Here is a 23465-nt window from a genome sequence, read left to right as displayed (position 1 = left end):
AGATTTAGGGGACAATAAGAAGATATTGGAATATTAATAGCTGAGATGAATAAATAGGGAGTTGACAATGGAAACAAGGGGGATTCTTTTGAGGAGAAGACTGGTTGGCTTGTGTGTGTACCTAATATTATAAATCCTGGGAATGTAAAGATGAACAAGGATCTGTTGTTACCCTTGAGAAAGTTCAAGTCTATTTAAGAATTAGCTATCTACATAAATTATTGCAGTACTTCAATAAGGCAGAGAGTTTACATGGTGAAATTAATAGATTCTATATTGGGAAAGGGCTTCAGTATGATCATTAAGCTGATCAGTAAAAGAGAAATGGGAATTTGCATGGTGATCAGTATCGTTAACTAGCAAAGACAGAAGTGTCTTGTAAGATGAACTCTCTTGAGAATTATATTAGAGAATAGTTTGATTACAGAATATTAGAAGGTTGGGGTAGTAGGAGATCCAACTGTATAGGAAGCCATAGAGTTGATCATTAAAGGCCTCATTCACTGGGTTAATATGTTTAGATTTTATAGTAGCTTATGGGAACCAGTAAAAGGTTTTGAACAGGTAAATGGCATGAAAATATTTTTCAGAAAAAATTTATTGTGTCATGTGGTAGAATCAACTGAACACAGAAATTACTGCAAGGAGGTTGTGTAATTTTTTAAAAAGTTCAAATGAAAGATCAGGACTAAAAATTAGACAATAGCAGTAGGAATAGAAGTAGAAGATGAATGAAAAAGGGTGAAATAAATTGAATGGAAAAGACTTGATGACTAGATATAAAGGAGTGTGTCAGGCTTCTGCTAAGGTAGAAAATCAAAGACAAAGAGGAAAGCAAATTGTCATGTGAGAATGTGGTTGAGTCCCATTTTGAAGATGTTGAGTCTGTGATGCCTCTGGAACATCCAAGTAGAAATACAAGTAGGTTACTGGTCTGTGACTTACAAATGACTTCCCAGTTGTTGGTAAAGATTTGAGTGTAGGTCAGAGGTTTCCCAAAGTGCCTTCCAAAGTTCTGACTGTATAAACTAGGGAGCTTGGGGGAATAATTTAAGTGACCTACTATAAACATGAAGTTTTATTTTAATTTGTTTTACTTTATTTTTTCCATCTTACACGTGTATGGATTTGTGTTAGTTTTTGCGTAAAATTATTTTTTTTCCCAAATGTTAGGTAAATCTTAGATTCTAGAATAAACTAACTTTCCCTTCTGGCATATTGTTACCTACCCTAACTTGAGAGGCATTCATGCGGGGTAGTGAAAAGTATTCGAGGGAGTCAGGGCTGTATTCACTTCCTACTTTGAGCTGTGTGATCATGAGAAGATTATCATTAGCTCCAATAATAAAAAATAGCAATATTATACAATGTAAATAAATCACCTACCACACTGACTTTTTATCCCTTTCATTTTATTATGTGGGAGTAGTGGTAAAAGCCCTGAGTAAAATAAGAGTCAATTAAATTGATTAGAAAACCTGAGTAAAATAAGGAAAGAGCAAAGGATGAAATAAACACTGCAAACCTAATAAAAAATATAACACGAAAGCCATTGCTTCTGGGATAAAAATATTTGCATGTAAGCTTCCCAAGTATAGTATAGGTCGTGAAAGTTAAAAATTATAATTCTTAGATTAGATAATGCCATTTTAAATGGTTGACAGAAACGGCTCAATAGTCATACCAGTTAGGATAAATCCACATGACGTCAGTGGACTTTGGCTGTTTTATTCATGGATGCTTGTATAGCTCACAGGCATTCAATAAACATGCCATAAATTTATTAAAGGATTCAAGAGATACATACTTTTGGTAGATTCGTGTTTCAGCACACTTAATTTCAGTATTTCAGTTGAAACAAGTCATGGCAATTGTGATTCTGAATATGGTCCAATTTTGCAAACAAATTGGAGCTGGTTAAGACAGTAGTGAGTCTTACCATTGTCAGGAAAACACATCGTTCAACTCCTGACTTTAGATCTGACATTTTCCAAGGAAAAATATTTTCAAATACAAGGCGATAAGAACTTAGATTTCATGGTTCAAATGAAATTTACAGAGGTATTTTTGTCTATTTGTCACAGCATTTTAACATTAAGAGATGTCATATAAAAATATTAATTTGTCACTTCACATGAATAATAGGATAAATGGCAATAGCGTTCTAACTTTTTCATATAGCAACAATTTGCTTATCCTGAGTAGCTATGGCCAGCTATAAGCAAAGTATGCATTCTCCAATTGCAATACAGTCCTCACCGTCATCCAGTGCCCGCTTATGCAGTTTTACCCAGTGGATTTCACTCCTTATGTTACTCTTCTGGCCTCTTGAGGCATTTGATTTGCAACTTTTCCTTTAACCTTTGATATTTAGGTCTCTAAAAGAACAAGAAGCTTATACCAGACATTTATACTGTCTTTGTGTTCCCTCAAAAGTAGAGCCTGAGACAAAGTCTTGAGAATTGCTAATTTATTTGGAAGATAAAACTAGGAAGCTGACGTAAGAAATAGAGAAAAGTGAGACAGAGAGGGGAAACAAACTAATAAAGGGTACATTAACGAGTGGGTTACTAATGTGGACAATTTGGGCTCAGTCGCACTGGGTGGATCATACCTTTGAATTGTCAGACCTAAAAGAAGAGGGAGACTGCGACATTTCTCAATGGATTCCCATCTCCAATTGGTTGGGAGTTGAGCCAGGGGATACTACTCTGCTGCGCTTCTGGGTTGAGCCTAGGCATGCCTTGGCCTGCTTGCTTCCTTGTAGGAGAGTGTTCTCAGGCAGAGAAGTGGTCAGTGAGTAGGGAACTTTCCACAGCCACAGGTAAACTCAGGTGGGTCCTGAGAGTTATGGCCCTCTGACAACTGTTCATGTCATGGAATTGCAAATCATCAATTTTTTAAAGCTTTGCATGGGCAAGAACAATTATTTCTACCTTCCCATTTAAAATTTACTTTTTCGATTATGTAAATCTACTTGGAGAGTAGGGTGAATAATGCCTTTAAGGGGATGTTAATTAATTGATTAACTTATTTATTTATTGAGGCAGAGTCTCACTCTGTTGCCCAGGCTGGAGTGCAGTGGTGCGATCTTGGTTCACGGCAATCTCCGCCTCCCGGGTTCAAATGATTCTTGCTCCTTAGCCTTCTTGGCCTCAAGTGATCCACCCACCTAGGCCTCCCAAAGTGCTGGGATTACAGGCATGAGCCACCATGCCCAGCCTGGGAACATTATTTTACATAACTGCAATTCTGGAACATTCCTTAGGCTCTGATAATATACAAACTTTATACCAATCTTCCATTACACCAAAGCAAAAGCTGTACTCAAAAGATCATTGAATAGATCAATTAATTTCTTCCATATATATGGATAGCAATAGGATCTCTAATAGTTAGAACTAACTCAGTCACAAGAGTGAAAATGAAGGTCCTGGAATAGGAAAAATCTCATTAAGAACATGCCAAACTTTCATTTGGCTGGTGACCTTTTTATGACTCTAGAAATTCTGATCTATGAACAAGACAAGAAATCTAGAAAGTTTTTATACTGTAAAATATTTACAAAGAACTTTAATTTTTCCCTTTAAACACTTAGTAATTTACACATAAACTAGTTTACATTCATTAGCGTTTGTCAGTACACTTTTCTTCTGAAGCTTCAAACTGGAATATCAATCCAAATGCAAAAGGAAGACTCTGACCCAGCTTGCAAGGGCGCCTTCATTAGCAGCTCTGTTCAGTTATTGCTCCTGGTAAAGCTGAACTTGTGAAATGAATGTACCAGAAAATGTGGAGCAGACATAACATAAACAATTTCACTTAAAAGGAGCACTCTAACCCTCTCATTTACAGCCATCTATATAATTTTCTTATACAAACAGAGAAAAGAAAGTGCCTTAATTGTCCTGAGAATGGGGGAATACACATTATACTGCAAACTTCCCAATACTTAAACCCAGAATTAACTAAATCACCTGGAAAAATAAATTGAGATAGCTATCTTCAGTGAGGTAGGTCTCATTACAACAAATGCTTTTACTTTTTTTTTTTCCCCGTTAGAATGATATCAGTAAAAGCTGTGAACCAGGCAATAGAAACAATCCTTCTCTCTCCCTCACCAATTTTTATTAGAATCAAAGGTAAGAACATATATGTACTGGGTTCTAGCAATCCACATGCAGTAAGTGAGGATTAAACTATCCGAACATTTTAAGGATTAAGTGAGATGATATTTATTTTAAAGAGCATCAGTGTGTGGTCTGCTTGCCTAGAGCAGCAGTTCTGAACAGGAAATCCTACTTTAATATCTCCCTATCATAGTTTCCAATTGCCACAGCAACAAATTACCATTAACTTTATAGCTTAAATAATACAAATTTATTATTTTATAGCATTTCTGGTCAGAAGTCCAAAATGGGTGTCATTGAGTTAAAATCAAAGTATTGACAAGGCAGTGTTTCTTTTTTAGGTTCTAGGGAAAAATCTGATTCGTTGTCATTTGCAACTTCTAAAGGCCTACTGCATTCCTTGGTTTGTGGTCTCTTTCGCCATCTTCAAAGCCAGCAGTGTAGCATCTTCAAATCTCTCTCTGACACTGAGCTCCCCTTCTGCTTCCCTCTTTCACTTTAAAGGATTCTTGGCATTATAGTAGGCCCACCTGGATAATCCAGGAAAATCTCTTTATTTTGAAATTACATGATTTGCATCCTTAATCCATCCGCAACCTAAATTACCTGTTGCCATGTACCGTGCCATATTCGCAGATTCTGAAGATTGGGATGTGGACATCTTTTGGGGACCATTATTCTGCCTACCACTTTTCAGCATTCCTTAGAGAATCAAAGACAGCTGTCCATGACTCTCCACTTCACTAGCATGCAGATCCTGAACTGGCCCAGCGATTGCCACTGTGAGTTACAGTGTGCCATACTGGTTATTGAATCAACTGAAAAGTTAGAAATGTTTGGGTGTTGCATCAGGAAAGCGGCATGAGGTAAAAAGGACATCAGGATGAAGTATAAGTTTATTCAGCCAAAGTTTATAAAGAATAATAAAAAATAGTTCTTTTATAATGCTGACATAAATTTATTATGCTTTCCCCAATATAGATGGTTTATGTTTCTTCTTTTTATATCTGAAACAAGTAATATATTTTATTGCAACCAAGAAATATTTTTGGCAGCGGTCAGTTATTCATTCAAAAATGATTGGATATGTAATGTGAGATTGCCTGAGGGGAAGAGTAGTAAATAGGACCCAGGACTGGCTTTCAAGGGACTCACCAGTTCAATAAAAGAATAAAAGAAGCGATCATTTAAAATACAGAATAAGAAGAACTTTAGTAGGGGTATCAGGAGGCCTTAAGGGAGTGCAAAAGAGACTCACTAGGAGAGTCAACATAATCTCTGCTGGGTCACAGTGGTTCCAGACATTCTTCCAAAGAAAGTGAACCAATCTTTGAGGAAGGGAATGTGGCACTGAGTATAAAACTTGCAAAAGTGCACAATCATGAAAGACCATGGGTGAAATGCAAGTGAAACAGCATCACTGTAGCTAAGTACATGTGGATAAAAGGGGAGCGGGAACAGGAAATGTTGATTAAGTCCAGCTCATGAATGTCCTTGCTTACTTGAGGATGCTGGACTTTTATCATATAAAAAATGGTGATCTAATAAGGGAGATTACCTATTTGTAAAAAAAATGCAATTGATGTTGTAGAAGAAGAATGATAGTAGAGATAAAGAAGACTTTATCTTTATCTCCATCAGCTGCTGATAGAACTATTATGACTATGAGTATGACCACTGTCACTAAAGATACTACTTGAATGCTTACCAGTAGAAAATAATTTTGAAAATTACATCCTTTTAATCCTCACAACAACTCTGAAACAGGTGCTATACTTATCCTTATTTGAACAGATGAGAAAACTATAGTTCAGAGAGATTTAGTAACTTTCCCTGGACACATATCCTGTAAAAATGAGCAGCTGGGATACAGGTTTACACCGCTATCCCGAGAATCCTCTTACAGCCCCCACAGGCTAACTTACCTTGACGTCCTCAAGCTGAAGCTACCAGTTCTCTCATTTGCATAAGTCCTTTCCCAAACTTGATGAGTTCAAATAGGGAGCAAGAACCTAGTCAGTCACATGGCAGACCCACAGACTGCTGCCCCACTATGGGGGCCACCCCACCATATCCACCAGGATCGTATCCACTATAGCCACTATATCCACCAGACAATACTCTGAATAGCCTAGATGAGCATCTTCACCAGTGTTGACTCCAAGAAGGAAGATCACAAAGAGATGGTACTACAGCCCATGCTTACTGGGCATTTTGACCCCAGCCACCTATTCTCCTGGCCCTGTGAAAACCTAAATGAGCTGGACCACGACCAGCAAGGTCAGAGGTCTAGAATTCTCATAGGCACCACCTGGGCAAGACACTGTAAAGGAGTTACTGTTGTGACATTACCAACAGAAATTAGGAAGCCAAAATAAATTTCTAAGTTATCAATTTAAAACCTTTTTAGCCATTCTAGAGGAAAGATTGAGTTATATTTATATCTTCTCGGTAGAAAAATGTTATAAAATTGTTGTCTACAAAGAGAGGATCAAAGGGGATACAGCCAAAAATACAGGAAACAATATGGAAATGGATCAGGCATTAGTTTTCTTTCTAAATATCTGTTTTGCCTTGTAATTTTATATTCCTTTTCTTAGTGAGATCTCACTAAATGTGGGAGCTTCAGGACTCACAAAAATTAGATCTACTCCTGCCTACAGCTATAATTTATGCAGGAAATGATGAAAGTCTGAAAAAAGGCCTCCACCAGTGGAGGTGATGAAAAGGAATGGATTTGACAAATATTAGGTTGATAAGTAGAGTGGATGGGACTCATAGGAATGGCAATCTAGAAGAACGAGTGGTTGAGGATTTTCCTGGGATTCTAACTTGAGAAACTAGTTGGGTACTGACTGGTGAAATTCACTGGGAAAGTTACAAAGGTGGTAGAGTAGGATAATGTTGGGAGGTAAGATGAGTTTCATTTGGAAGACTTTAATTTAATATGCCTGTGAGATATTTAAGTAAAGCTGTAGGAATCGCCAGTCAAATTATCAGCTGAGTTCAGAAAAGGTTGGATTGGAGATGTAAATTTGGAAGTTCTAGGCATATAGGTATATTTAAATCCATGGATAAGGAAATGTATATATAGAGAGAGGGTTGAAAAAAGCATTATTAAACTGATAGATCAATGACCCAGGGCTAAAATCTGAAGTATTCAATAGCCTACATCAGTGGTCCCCAACCTTTTTAGCAGCAGGAACAGCTTTTGTAGAAGACAATTTTTCCATGGATGCGGGGTAGGAGGGGTAGGGTGGGAGCAGTGTGTAGTTTCTGAATGAAACTATTCTGCCTCAGATCATCAGACATTAGATTATCATAAGGAATGTGCAAACTACATCCCTCCCATGTGCAGTTCACAATAGGGTTCGTGCTGCTGTGAGAATCTAATGCCACCACTGATCTGACAGGAGGTGAAGCTCAGGCAGTAACACTTGCTTGCCCACTGCTCACCTCCTGCTGTTCAGCTTGGATCCTAATAGGCCATGGATCGATACCGATCCATGGCCCCAGGGTTGGGGACCCCTGGCCTACATAACAATATAAATGAATTTATGAATCAAAAGTGTTTTCATTTTTTTAATTCTCAAAAATAGTATCTATTCATCTCTCCTTCCATCCATTGATCTGTTTCTCAAATGATATACATTTTATCATTTGAATGCAAGTAATCCATCAAATCATTGTAATGATTTTAAAATTACTTGTTACAATACAGAAGTTGCTGATGTGATCTTTTATTTGATGTGGTTATTGCCAGATGAGTACCACTTGCCTCTGAGCTGTGTTTTGACATAAGAAACATCACCAACAACTTCTCTATTAAATTGATAGTCATTAGGTTATTCTGAATTTCAATAATGTCTTTTTAACATCAGTGATATTGTTCATGGTCTTGAATCTTCTTGTGGCAATTGCTGTATTAGTAACAATTGAATCAATTTTTTCTACTCATACTATGAGATGAGAATTTTATTGTTTAATATTTCCATTACAATTTAAGTAATAAATATAGTTTATTATCATGTTACATTTAACTGAATCCTTCAGGCCAGGTGAAAGATGGGTGTATCACGGTGATTATGAAAAGAAGATTTGTTGTTGCTTTTCAGGTCTCCGTTACTGACTCTGTCAGAGAAGGGTTTTTTTTGTTGTTGTTGTTATAATTTTTTAATTGACCAAGAATAATTGTACATATTCATGGGGTACGTAGTGATGTTTTGATACATATAATGTATAGTGATCAGATCACATATAATGTATAGTGATCGGATCAGTGTAATTAGCATATCCATCATCTCAAACATTTATTTATTTGTGTAGGAAATATTTAATATCCTCTTTTGAGCTCTCTGAATGTACATAATATATCATTGTTAGCTATAGTCATCCTACAGTGGTATAAAATACTGGAACTTATTCCCTTTATCTAGCTGTAATTTTGTATCCTTTAACAAATCTCTCCCCCTATCTCTCCCTTCCCAGCATCTAGTATCCTCTGTTCTACTTTTTACTTTTATGAGATTAACTAGAAGTTCTAAATGATACCTGTGGACCTCAGTTTACTAATGTGTGAAATGCAAATGGTGTTGATAACTCGAGTGAGTTCATTTATGTGTAGAATCATGCCTGGAACAAAGCAAGCACTATATAAATATCGGCTTCTACTTTTATTACTAAAATTAACATTGTCAATGCCTGTGATGAGTGAGGTTTTGGTGGGTTTCAACAAACTTGTCCACTTAAGTAGAGGGGTAATTCATCAGGATAATGCAACATAAGATACCTATGAGGGGCCACCCCTGATTCCATAGTGCTCCATTGGCCTTCTCTATCCACTGCAGCCTCCTTTTTGTAGCTCAATGGCTCTGCTTAGGCCACAGTGGCCTCTCCTTACTGCCTGCCCTCCTACTTTTCCAGCCTCGCCTCTGTTTTCTCACAGCCTGAAGTCCATGAAGTCCATGGATTCTGCAGTTTCTACCAGAGCCCTTGAGAGGGAAGCTCTGGATAAATGCTGGCTGGCAGGGTGAAGCCTGCTCATGTCCTTGCTGGTGTCTGACCAGGGGCAAATAAGAAAGACACCAGTGTGTGGGAGCCATGGAGCTGTAATGGGCTATAGACAGGGCCTTCCAGGCCTGGGTGTGTGGTATAGCAGGAACAAGGGGAGCTTTCTGGATCCCTGCTGAGTGGGCTAGTGGGAGGAAAGACTGGCAAAAGCAATACCAATGATGTGGGGCTTTTGGGATCTGACAGGTCTGAGCACCAATCAACTATTATAGGTCCTGGTGTTTTCCAAAGAGAGGTGAGTCTAAGGAATGCCAGAGGTAAGATGTGTACTCGTTGCAGACTTTGAGTGTTGAAAATGAAATTTGGATAAAACTGATTTGGGTCTGAAGGATGATGTGTGGGATGGAGGGAGAAGCACACAGAAGAATATGAATACAAATTTAATGGAGACTTCAAGAAAGGCATGCCTTTGGACAGTAGCCATGGATTCTAGTGATGTGTCTCATGACGACATTATATTACTTTAATTCTCAAAATGCTATGAAGTTGTGCAACTGTAGAATTCTCTTGGTGGTCTAATAACATTTGCTCAGATTTAGAGATTGTAGGAGGTTATTCTGACATATATGCCTATGTCCACGTAATTTTGTGAGGGAATTAGTTTAGGGAGAGTCAAATACTACATACATAACCGGAACATACAATGACAAGTTATTTTGAACCTGAAGTTGACTACTAGTTTTCTAACAGATAAATAACAACCATTTGTCAACTGTTTTTACAGAACAGAATAAGATCTTCTGCACTATGGATTTTTATTGTCCTGCTATACTATACACCCAGGCCTGGCATATTAATGTCTACATGCCAGAACTGCTCTAAATTATTTGATGTATTAATTTATTTAATTTTCAATACATATTTCAACTTCATGGTTGAGAAAACTGAGACTCGGGGATCTTAAATAACTTGCCTGAGGTCACACAGCTAGTGAGCAGCAGATCCAAGAGTTGTACCCGGGTCTGGCACCAGAAATCTCATGCTGAAATATGTCAGTATGATGCCCTTAACTGTGAAGCTGAGAAGTCATTGGGAGACGCACCATGGGGTGGTCGTCGACCTTTTCACAGAACGTTGAAAGAAACTTTTGTGAGACTGTAAAGTCCCATCTTTTTTTGAGTGGCAAAAAAGATGTAGAAGCACTACATGCTACTTGAAGGTGGAAGATCTTAAATATGCAGCTACAGTAGAAAAAATATACACACTAGGCAATCTTCTTCTTCTTCTTCTTCTCTTCTTCTTCTTCTTCTTCTTCTTCTTCTTCTTCTTCTTCTTCTTCTTCTTCTTCTTCTTCTTCTTCTTCTTCTTTTTTTGATACAGAGTCTCACTCTGTCACCCAGGCTGGAGTACAGTGGTATGATCTCGGCTCACTGCAACCTCTGCCTGCCAGGTTCAAACAATTCTTGGGCCTCAGCCTCTCGAGTAGCTGGGACTACAGGCACGTGCCACCATGCCTGGCTGATTTGTTGTGTTTTTAGTAGAGACAGGATTTCACTATGTTGGTCAGGCTGGTCTCGAACTCCTGACCTCAGGTGATCCACCCGCCTTGGCCTCCCAAAGTGCTGGGATTACAGGTGTGAGCCACCACGCCCAGCCAGCACTGGGCAGTCTTCTTTCAGCTCAAACATGATTTCTAATTTTTCAACCAACATGTTATAAAGTCCTTGGTAATTTAAGGATTATTATTACCAACACTATTTTAAACAGAAATGTTTTTCTGAGATCAACTGACTTCAAGGAATGAATGTTTGAATTCAAATATGGAGTAAAAGAGAAAGAGCTTTTGGGAACTTCTAGTGCCTCTGCCACCAGTGGTAATTTGTTGGAAAGATTTAATATTCTATTACAAATTTTTAACTTATATTGTTTTATATGTATTTTCAATACTTAATTTTTTACACACTTAGCATCAACATTTTACAATTAGTGTTCTCTAGTTAGTTTCATGAGCTTCAGAGAGTTTATGAAGTCACTTACATTCACAGAATATAATCTAACCAAACTCCCTGGAAATGGAGAATGGCCAGATACTGCTTTCAGAGTTTTCAAGCCAAAATACCTGGGAATTATTTTGTTTCTTTTTTTCATTTTTTTCTCTTCCAGAATGTAAAATTAATTTTCTAATTTGGGAGGTTTGCATTATTCTTTCTCCTTCCCTCTCTTACTTGCTTTCTTGACTCTTTCTTGTACTTTCTTCTTCTCTTGTTCTTTGTTTAGTTAATAATTTTAAGTATAAGCATTACCCAAATGATTCATCTGTAAATTCCCTAACATTTTTATGAGATGAGTCAATGAAGAATTTAGGACTTGATTTCTGTGTCCCTACTCCCATTCGCCTTCTCTTGTTCTGAATTTCCTTGATTTGACTTATTTCCTTATGTAAAGTTTTAGCTTTTCAAAAAGTCACTTGAAGATCTACTTTCTCTAAAAGCCTTTTCAAATTTATTCATCAAATCGTCTTTTCCTCCTTTGAATAGGTTGTATCATATTTTACTTGCCTTCGTTCTTTGCTTATCCAATTGTGTAATATGGTCATCTGTTTACTTAATTCTTCTAAAAGATTCAAAGGTGTTTAGAGAAGAAATTGTTTCCTTAAACATCTTTTAATTGCTGCAGTCCCTTTGCATAATATATTTAGCCTAGTCAATGCCCAAGAGATATTTGTTGAAGTCTGTTACACAAAATAAAATAAGAAATTGGTTTCATCCAGAAAATTCAACTTGAGTTCCCACAGTTCCATCATTCAGGTTGTTGCCTTCTTGGAATCTAAAATTGCTGGAATAATATGCACAGCAGCAACTTGGGGCCCAAAGCACCACAAATTGGAATAATTTGGTTCTTAATTGCATATAATTCAGTCCCTAATTACTCCCTGACAAAAGGTAGGGTGTCTGGCCTCATATCCCTAGTGGATATATTCAGTGGGGTAGATGGATTGTTGAGCTGCTGAAGGAGTTCATTTCAGAGACAAAATCTGTCCAAAATAGCCGTAAGAAATGACACTGAACTGAGTGGTTAACATTTTTATTTCAAAAAGCAGGATATTGTATATATCACTTTCTGAGAAAATAATTAAGGTACTATAATTAAATGAGTTCCATGTTTTTAAACACGATAAGGTTATACAGAATCTCTCAAATGTGAGTTTACTCAAACTTTATTTAAATATAGCAGAATTTAATTGGGAGTTTTAAGTGGTGATTTCTGCCTCTCACAAAATAGAAGCTCTTTTACAGGGTTTTATGTATTTATTTTCTTAAAGTTACAGCTTCAATATATGTTACAAGTGTTCAATCTTTTAATAGAGAATAGTATTCAGTTATTTGAATAATAATGGTGAATATGATTCAATATTATTCAATTATTATTTAATTATTCGGTACTGAATAATCCTTTGGGGGTTATATGTGCCATGAAAATACATTTTCCTTTTTTTTTTTTTTTTTGAGACAGAGTCTGGCTCTGTCACCCAGGTTGGAGTGCAGTGGAGCGATCTTGGCTCACTGCAACCTCTGCCTCCCGGGTTCAAGTGATTCTTCTGCCTCAGCCTCCCGAGTAGCTGAGATTACAGGCATGCGCCACCATGCCTGGCTAATTTTTGTATTTTTAGTAGAGACGGGGTTTCACCATATTGGCAAGGCTGGTCTCAAACCCCTGACCTTGTGGTCCGCCCGCCTCAGTCTCCCAAAGTGCTGGGATTACAGGCATGAGCCATCGCGCCCGGCCACATTTTCCTTTTTATAACCAATGAACAACAAACTAACATTGACACAAAAAGGAAAAGAATGATCTCAAAATCTTGTCTCGTTCAAGGAGAATACAGTGTGAGATTAAAAACATATTCTTCCCTGAAAAATTGCAACTACTTCCCATATGCCTAAAAAATGAAAACAAAATAAAATGTGGAAACATGCATGTGATTCATTAGCCCTCACTGGATTTAAATTTCTGTCTGAAGTAGACTACGCTAAACATCTGAGACTTTTGTTTTATTCTGGCTATGATCACATGAACCTGTTTTAAATAAAATTAAAATTGTTTTAAAATGTTAGTTTTTAAACTTCCTACAAGATATCTCCTTCCACCACAATAAATTGACCAGCATTTTCACATCAAATACATGGTGTATACATGGAAGTGGAAAAAATAAATGTATGTCTTTTAAACTTTCTGGTTCTATATAGATACCTCCCTTCCTATTTCTTAGAAGTGTGGATATCAAGGTTTACCCTGGAATCTCTCTCTGGAATCTCATCAACTCAGTGCCTAGCAATGTTTAGCAGAGTGTATGTCTCTTTTCCCTCTTTGTTTCTGACTGCTGTTAAGTCCAGCGTTTATTTACACTTAAGAGTTTCATCCACTTAAGACTTTATACCACTATGTCTCCTATATTGAAAGAGGGCGACTCGATAGCTCAGAATTCATCCACACACATAGAAGAGAAGTTTCCATCTTGTAAAGCTAACATTCATCATTCAATATTTTAATGTACTATAGAATTTTCCTTAAACTATATATTTTTCATATGAAGCTGTCATAAAACTGAGGAGAATATCTTCTCTGATTTCAAACCCATCAAGTTACATTTTTAAAAACTACTTTCAAACCCCAGGGGCAGAATACTTGAGGGGGCAAGCACATCAGTGTCTTTAGGAAATGAGTTGAGAAAAGTCAAATTGGATTCATATTTGAACGTTTATTATTGGTACCAAAGAATCCATCTGACTGAAAATGTAACCACTATTAGCACTAATTGTAGTTATACAGCTACATTGAAGTGAAGCTGCATCCCATTATTTCAATTATTGAAATCTTATAGGCAGGTTGTTTAATTTGTCTCATCCCACTGTCTATCCAACAGCTTTCTACTGCACAGATTGTTAAGAATGATTCACAAACTGTTGCTGCCTTCAAACTATATACTATAAAAGGTAGCCAAGAAGTAATCGTATGTTGTAGCGAACATAAAATAATTTGTGGTTTCAAAATATGTTTTTGACACAAAGCCTGTCTGCCCATTGTAGAAAATTTTGTCAATTCATGTGAAAATATTTATTACCTGTAACCATAGATACAAAAAATCAATGTGTGTGTTGTGTAACATTATGTCGGTAATGTACTTGTTACTGTTTTGAGATTTCTTTTGGTCTAGATTACTGTTCTGCCAAACAATTTTTTATTATACCAGGGTAAGTGATTGCTGTACTAAATTTGCAATTGTAATCATAATTTTCCTGGGAATGCTAAATTATGTCTTAATTTTATTCAAAAGCTTTTATTTTTAAAGTCATTAAGCTTATTGTTGACTGATATTTACCATCCAATGTTCCAGGAACACTAAAAGAATACACTTTGTACATAATCTTCCATTATAGCACATTGCTTGAGAGCAGCTATTTGATATAACAGCATTCAGTTGAGTTTTCAAACCAAATAACTAAAATTATAGCAATTTCACTTGAAATCCATAAATCCATGCACAGGATTGTGTTCAACAGAATCACTAAATGCTATTTGTTATTCAAAGATGAATGAATCAATAACAAAATAGAACTGATAAATCATTAGCACTTTAATGCAGAGTGGAGAGAAACTAATAAATCATGCAGTTCAAGCACTCGTTTTCCTTATGGCATGTTTGAAAACATAAAACATGCAATGATGAGATGCAGGTCAATGTGAATGAACAATATTACAAGACTGCTCAGAAGCATTTCATTTTACAACATAGGCTTAATGAAACACTAAAAGAAAAGTACTGTTCCATGATTTTTTAAAACAATCAGAGACTCCAGCTATGCCATGAACACCTTCAACAGTGATCTAGGCTGTTGTTTCCAAATAAACATTTGAAATGTCATAAAGATGGGAGTGGAGTAGGTGAGGAGGAGGGAGCTAATTGCATGCATGATTCCCTTCCAAGAGCTCAGTATTATTATAGGTACCAATTTATACTAGACAGAAACTGAAACAATCATTTACTTCTTTCAAGTGTACTTAACTGATCCATGAAAAATTACATCTATATTTATAAATGACTAAAAAAAGCAAGAAATCATCTATTGAGCTTTGATTGTGTTGTCTGGCTTATTGTCTGTCTGTGAAAGGTGAGAATTTTAATCATAATTAATGGGTAACCCCCTCTCTTTCCAGCTTCTTAGTCATCACAAAATTAATCACAGGAACCATAAATTTGCTCCACAATGCTTAATTAATTATGCATTAACCCATTTCTCTCAAGCATCTTTTTCTGAATCTTTGGTGGGAAACACATTGATTAGGCACGTAGTTTAAAACATCTATTTGGTTATTGGTGTGGTTATGAAATCTCTCCTAGATTCTCATGCAGAAAGGAACAAGGCCTGCCATATTACCACACTTGACTGTCAAGTAACATATTTTCACTTATTTCTGGAATTAAAAGAAAGCTAAGCAAAATAAAACCGCATTCTATTTTCAGCAAGAGAAAACTTTATACCTGATATTTTATTTCCACTCAGAAGAGTTAAGATGTTGAAGAAAAACTATGTATATATAACAAGGTATTGTAGTCAACTATTTAATAAAATCTTTGAATTAAAAGTTTCTCTTCAAGTCATAGGTCATTGATACACTGATTCTAAAAGGGAAACGTATAGCAATCTGCAATTATGATCATTGTAGCGTTACTGATTAGTGCTTCGTAATAATTGGAATGACACTGAGAATCACATTTCCCATGGTATTTCCTTTTTCATGTTTCACAGGTTTTTCTCACAGGTTAGTAAATGGAAATTGGGGAAGAGATGGGTGGGAGATGTAAAATCTATGGGAATGCATGCAACAAAATATGCAGTATCACTTCAGGTAAGCTGCTTTCTTCATGCAAAGATGCCTATAAAAACTGAAACAATAAATTTTCTAATAGCTGAATTTTACATTAGCTTAGTAACAAAAACTGTTAAACAACTTCCATGATTGTGTATGAGCAGGAGACTTGAAATGGTTCAGATTTCCAGCATATGTGTTCCATGGCCCAATTATGCTAATTCAATTTCTAAGAATGAAACAATACAGGATTATTCCTTGCTTCGGTTTCTTGTCCTTTTGACGAGGGAGCAGAATAACCCGGTTTTTGGAGGAGGGCCCATCAGCATTGGAGCTTGGTTCTTGTGTGTAATTTTTATCTAGAGAAAAAGAGAGAGAGAGAGAGAGTAGAGTAATCTCCAGATACAATACCAATTTGTGAGACTCTCTGTTAAGGTTAATAATATTTCATGAGTGACTGAAACACCACAAGTGTAAAATGTAATTTCAGAGTTTCTATTATTTCAAAATATTTTAAGGGAGATAGAGATATGCACTTAAATACTATCCCAATGCTCAGGATAATAATTTTAAAAATTATCTGAAGTCACATTTTAAATATTATGTTACCTTTAACCTCACTTGTAGTAATATTCCAGAACGGCTTACTTAGGTTACATGATTATCTAGTATTATTTCTTGACCATTAGTTATGTATTATTCATTGAAGTCAGGAAATAATGCACCATTATAGTTTCCAGAGTCCTAGTTATAGCCCAATATCAAGATGTACTTGGTATCAAAGCAAGCCTTATTTATCTTGCTAATCAGATTGTTTCTGTCTTTCAACATGAACTGCAAGGCTTAATTTCAAAACAGTCATTAGAAATGAAAGTTAAAAGTTAACATGCATAAAAGGTCAGAAATGATGAACTAGCTTTCTAATTTGTTAATTAATTGGTAATAGAATAGAATCAAATATTGAAAAGCCTGCTTAAAATACTTTGAGAGACTGTTCTAAAGCTACTCGTTTTGATTTCTTTGATATAAAACTACGAATCACCTTAAATGAGACAACCTTAAAGTAGATTACGTCTGCAATTTTCTCTAATTCAACTCGAAATTAGAGAAGACATTTTATGAATATATGCTATGCTTAAAGCTAATTGAAAGCAATTATCAAAGTGGCATTTTGTCTGTGACTTTAAGATACATTGTAAGATAATAAATGATTCTCATTATGTAATAAAAAGGTCACATCTTGCCTTTGGGCTAGTGACGCTAAGAGTTTTTCAAAAGCAATCTGAGACATTTTCTTTAGCGAACTGCAACTAATACAAGAACCATCGCTTATTAAATATCAGTTGTCACCTGCACAGCATTCGCATCAGAGATGAGTATTTCTTTCAAAAAGAAACACCACCTCATTAAAAGCTGCAAAAAATATATCTCTTAAAGTGCATACCTGACATTTTCAAGTTAAAATGAATATCCTTCACTTGTCATTCACTAATAGCAATGAAACAAAAAAAATGTATATCACGTGGACAGGATCATTAAAATCTGCAGTGGGGCTTTTGGGAAATGGAAATTTACTTCACAGTCTAGAAAGACAGAAGTATGTGAAAAACCTTGAAAGAATGAACAACTTTATTTAAGTCTGCTGGAATCAGGTTATTCTGGAAGGATTCAGTGTTCTCTTTCCTGCAAAAATAAATTGCACCTGTAAAAGGCCACTAAGGCTAACCCAGCCTCAAACTCTATGGATATCTGACTTCATTTTATTTTTGTTATATTATGAACTAGGGACTTGACAGTCATATAGTTAAGACACCAGAATGCACTTAACTATGTAGATTGAAAATTATCTATACCAGATTTTCTCTCAGTAAGTCAGCATTAGATTATACTGTACCTTATGTCATTGAGTTTTAAACTCCTCCGAAATTCTAGCTGTAGACAGGATCTAATACTGCATCATTCATCATTTATTCATTTCACAAAATTTGTTCAGCCCCTACTATGCTTCAGACACTGTATCAGGAACTTTGAATAAATAGACAATATACAATCTCTGCCCCCAAGAAATTATAGTCTAGCAGGAAAGGTAAATTGAACAAGCACACTGAATAGTGTTACGGATGCTGAAATGGGAGGCTTAGCAGAAAGGCACTATTTTTTAACATTGAAAATGAAAATGAATCATTTTACGCACAAATGTCATTTTTAAATGAGTACTGGGAAAGCAGTTATCACATATTACTTACATGATTACCTTAGATTCAAACAGAACATTAAGAGCTAAAGTAAGAAGGTTGAGATTTCTGGTTCATAATTTCTGGACTAAATGCTTTACAGGGTATAATAGTATTAGGGCATTTTGGGAAATTGGATCATTATTTCCAAATAGTTGTTAAGATGATGAAAGAAATATATCTTTCTAGCCATTTATATATATAAGTTAGTATCAATTTATGACAAAGCATAGCCAAAATGTCACATAATTATTAGCTATAAGATTTAGCTTCTTCTTTGTGTTTTTTTCTGGGGGGGCATATAAATTTTGTTTGATTATGACTATTCTTATATTGGAAACCTTTAAAAAAAAAGAAATTACATGATTTTATGCCTTTGAAAAATAGCACAGTATCTCATTCAGTGCTCTTGATACAATGGGGCCTTTCATCTATGTGAGTAATGAAAACACAAGTTCAAGTTTCCAGTCACTCATCAGAATAATGGCCAGTACTATTTTAAAAATTATAGGTAACCTGTCTTCTTGGTTGTTTAATCATTTCTGTAGTCAAAGTACACAATTGTTTATTTAATTTAAGTTTATTTCTGCAAAAAATGAAATTCACATCCTTTTTGTCTGTTGTTTATGGAAACGAGAACCAATTGGTTGTATTTTCTTCTTTGTTAGGGGAGACCACATGGAGGAAACTAGCATTCAATAAATGCCTATTATGAATCCTGGCTCTTCACATGCCTGATTTCACTGGATAGTTACATGTCTTAGTATATTTGGGCAGAAGCAAAATCACTCTACTAAAGATGAGAATAATTCCAAGCCACATGGATTATCGGTGTCACAGTCACAGAAATTCCAGGTGTAGCCTCTAGGAAGCTGCAGAGACTCAAGTGAACCTGCAGACTCAGGTTGCTCATGTGGCAAAATTCTGGTTAACGGAGGTTGACAAGGCCTATAATTATGACTCTGATGCCTGTTTTGTATACATTGAACATTCTTGTTTTAATATTTTTCTTAATTTTCTACCCACTAGAGATATAACAATGAGTAAAATTTTATCCCCAAAACCTTAGAATATATTAAGTTTCAGCGATCTAAGGACAAGGACATGAACCAAGTGGCCTCTCTTTGAGTGCTTCCTTCTATTAAGAGTCAAGTAATTACTTCTCAGTTATTCCTTGATACATCAAATATTTTTGGGGCACTGGCTATGAACAAGGCATTTTGCAACATGATTTTGGTTGTTTAGTTTCTAAGAGACTCTGACATTATTATTTGAAAGAGAATACTGGGCACTCATAAACAGTGGTGATGGGACTCCTAGAAACTAGAATGGCTCCGTGAAGGTAGAGTAGCATTGCTTACAACATGCAAGATAAACACTATCAGATACAGAATGGTGGCCTCCTATAAAACTCTTCATTCTCCTTATCATGTACCCTTTTAGAAAAGCAACAGTGGCAGAGAAAGGTTCTTCTACTGCCCGTGACTATTTCTACTTCTGTCTTCCTATTTCAGATTAAGACTGTCCACTTCTAAGAATATAAATACCAAAAATGTGGGTTCAGTTTTACTTTTATAATTATTCAATATGCAATAAGGATGCACATATAGAAACCAGTAAGAGAATCAAAGATTACAAAGCATAGTCTTCATCTTCTTATTTCTATTACATTGTTAAGGTTGAGTAGTTTGATAGTTGTGATTTTCCACCTCATAGCTGTAATGTTAAGAATAACAACCAGAATAAAAAATAATATTGATCTGGCTCTTACCGTGTGCTGAGATTTTTGCTAAGTGTTTTATACGTTATTCAGGTGCCACCTATTTCATTCACCTCTTTGAGTTGCCCTCAAAGTCCACTCCCATAAAAAAAAATATTATTAGAGAAGAGTGTAAAACTGAAGTAGAATTTCATAAAAGGGATAGAAGAGGGTATTTATATCTCACAGTACATAGCAAATAATGTTTATTCCCCAGGTAATTGTATTCTCTTCAAAGACTTTCTTCAGCACAACTAAAATCAGAGGGAAGAGAAATGGGTCTTCCCTGATTAGTTTCCCAGACAGTTCTTGGTTCAGCTCATTGGTGATTTCTTTCTTGCTTCCCTGTCTTCCAACATCAAATATTTCCAAACCCTTTATTATGAAAAGTAGCATTTCTCTTTCTTTTGTTATCTGAACAACTGCTCAACATCCTTTCCGTAATCATTTACTGAAGCATTCTGATAAGTTTAGAACAGAGGTGGGTCTATTTTCTTTAAGGAATTCTTATACCTGCTGTTGAAATTATTTTAAAAATAATTTTACTTTTATAATATCTAATTTTGGCCTCCTAACAACTCTGGGAGGTAGCTGTCAACATCCTTACTTTACACTGGAGGACAAAGAGACTTAAAAGGGTTCTGCTACCTGCATAACATCACTCAAGTAGGTAAATGCAAGAGCTGGGTTTGATAGTTGACTCTCAAATCTCCTAGGCCCTCCTTGCTAATTCCCACCTCTGCACCTTTGTGCTAGTTATTGCCCTAGAGAGCATTCCCTCTCTTTTTTGCCAATCAAATTTCTATCCCTGTCCTGCCCAGCTTAAATCACACATTATTGTAAAATTTCAAAGTGCAGGGATAAAAAGAAGATTCTAAATGTCCTCAGAGAGAAAAAAAAAATAGGTCACTTACAGAAAATAAAAATCAGCATGGCATCAGGCTTTTCAAAAACATTAGTGCTAGAAGACAATGAAGAAACACCTTCAAACCCCAGAGGAAAAGTTAATTTTATCTGAGAACTCTATACTTAGCCAATGTATTGATTAACTGCAAGGGTAGAATGAAGACATTTTCAGTCACAAAAGTATCTAGAGAATTTTTCTTATATACCTTTAAAACGTTTTTGGTGTTCTAGCAAAGTAAATGAGTGAAGGGTAGGAGAGAGAAGAGAGCGAGAGTGCGAAATCAACCAAAAGGATTCACTCAGATTCCCAGGATGACCAGATCTTGCAAGAGAACTAAGACAGAAAGCCTACAAGGGAAGCCTTCTGGCATAGTAAACACAAGAGGAGTGTGGATAATAGATAACATTGGATTATCGGTGTAGAGTTTGTCTTGTTTTTTTTTTTTTTTTGTTTTAGAAAAAATGAGCAACTGATTATAAGGATCACTACTTTGCAAAGAGAAGAAAAAAATTCTAAAGCTTTACAGGAAAGAAAATGTGATGGTGGGTCAGTACTTGGTTCTGCAGTTGACAACATTTTTATAGTCTCAATGATTATATATATTTTTTGATTTAAATACAATTATTATATACTTCTCAGAAGCAGAACAGTTTAATGGCTGCCTGGGCCCACCATTTCCTATCTAGGGGCTATGAGCAAGTTACTACGATTCATTTCCCTCATCAATGCTATAGAGCTTTTAATATAGTGTCTCACTGGTTTCTTGTAAGGACTAAATGAATCAATGTACATGAAATGCTTAGACTGTTACCTAGTACAAAAAAAGCACTCAGTAAATGTTAACTATTAGTAATAGAGTTAAACACAGTAATGTAAGAGTGTTAGAAACCACCTTTCTATAGCACTAAGTAAGTAGATTATACCTAAAGCTAATCCATAAAAAAGTAACAGCAAAGCATATTTACAGATATGGAGTAAACCATCAGAAGAAATAGTCCAAGAATCAAAGTGGTAGCATATGATGAGAAGATCTGTTGACACAGAAAAAAGGACACAGGATGGCTATTTTTCTTGCAAGTCTATACATTCTGCTGTTTTTTTTGTTTTTTTGTTTTTTTGTTGTTGTTGTTGTTGTTGTTGTTACATGTGCATATACTATTTTGGTACCAACTTTTAAATACTTTTTAAAAATCCCTCTGCAGGTGATTCTCCTGCACTCTAGTCTTTTAGTTTTCCATATGTGATCCACAGGCTAGGAACACTGACATCACTGTTAAAAATGCAGACTCCCCGGGCCCACCCCAGACTTTCTGATTCAGATTCTGCTTTCTAACAAGAACCCCAGGTGATTCCTCTGTGCTTTTAAATTTGAGAAGCCCCAGACTATTTGTCATTGTACTTCTCTTCCTAAGGGGCAAGACCAATAAGAATCTGTTGACTGACCAACTGAATAAATGATTGAATGAAAATTCCCTTTTCTACACCCCCAAAACACATGAAAACAAAAATCCTATCTTACTCAACTTTAATTACCTTTATTGGTAATGTACTAGGTACCAGCCTACCTTAATTTAGTATGGAGGATTGCAAGTTAAATAGACATTTTTTTTTTTAAACCTAACCGAGGTGTTTGTAGTATAATGATGATAGAGGACATGTGATGGTAGATTGTAATATGCTTTAGCTAGGGATATTCTCAGGGTACAATAAGAGTAAAAAAAAAAAGCCATTTAGATCATGGTGGAAGGACGGTGGCAGAATTAAAACTGAGTTTTAGTCACATCACTCTGACAGCAGAGGTTAAGGGCTGGTGCCATACCAGAGGTATGAAGATCAAATGGAAGGTTAATGTAGTTATCCAGAAAAGAAGTGAAATAGACTTTAGTCATGGCAGTGCCAATGGGAACAGAGTGAAGGCAGATTTAAGAGATATTGCGGAGGTAGAAGTACAGGATATGATGGTAGAGTGGGTGTGTGGGGCACTGGAAAAAGACGAAGATTATTACTACAATTTCCATGTTTTTGGTCTTCATAATGTGTGTAGTGATGCTTTTATAGAAAGAGAAACGTTTTGGTAGGGGTGAAAACCAGGAAGGGGTGAAAACCAGAAATCCAGTGAACCCACTGCTGAGGGTGACATTCTGAAGGAGATATTCAGTATCTTTTTGGTCTGTGGATGTGGTGTTCAGAAGGCAGAACAGGTCTTGAGATAGATTTGGGTTTGATTATCTTATAACAATGTCAGCAACTGAGAAGAAATTACTGAAGACTAGTGTGGCAAGTATGAATAGCAGATGTTAGACTTTGTAACTGGGTAATGCTGCCATTTAAGAGTGCAGCAGGAGAATACAAACAGTCGGAGAGGTAGGAGAAAAACTGAAAGAAGTGCTATCTTATAAACGTTTCCAATCAATCCTCAGAGTGCCTATTAATGAGGCACTCTTCTATTAATTAGGGTGAAACCTTCAAACTACATCAGATAAAGTGAGGAATGCCTCGGTTTGGTACAATGGTCTATATGTCTGTGATATAAGCTATTAAATTATTTAACTTAATTC

The 23465-nt window shown here is 36.0% G+C and overlaps 1 protein-coding gene across 3 annotated transcripts in view; it reads right to left on the bottom strand.

The window, feature by feature from the left end:
* Positions 1-12214: 12214 nt before the first annotated feature.
* DGKB (diacylglycerol kinase beta) overlaps positions 12215-23465 on the bottom strand; it is a 780654-nt gene continuing 769403 nt past the window's right edge. Inside the window, exon 25 of one of the 3 annotated variants that reach the window (XM_017889063.1) lies at positions 12215-16366. In XM_017889063.1, coding sequence (XP_017744552.1) covers positions 16259-16366 — 108 coding nt within the window. In that variant the 3' untranslated portion in view covers positions 12215-16258. The remainder of the gene's footprint in view (positions 16367-23465) is intronic. The other 2 variants (XM_017889064.1, XM_017889062.1) reach the window with 2 other exon arrangements.

The sequence above is a fragment of the Rhinopithecus bieti genome, unplaced genomic scaffold (assembly GCF_001698545.2).
Source record: "Rhinopithecus bieti isolate Rb0 unplaced genomic scaffold, ASM169854v2 scaffold_16834, whole genome shotgun sequence".
Classification (NCBI taxonomy): domain Eukaryota; kingdom Metazoa; phylum Chordata; class Mammalia; order Primates; family Cercopithecidae; genus Rhinopithecus; species Rhinopithecus bieti.
The sequence above is the reverse complement of the archived record's forward strand: the minus strand, read 5'-3'. Positions and strand labels throughout refer to the sequence as shown.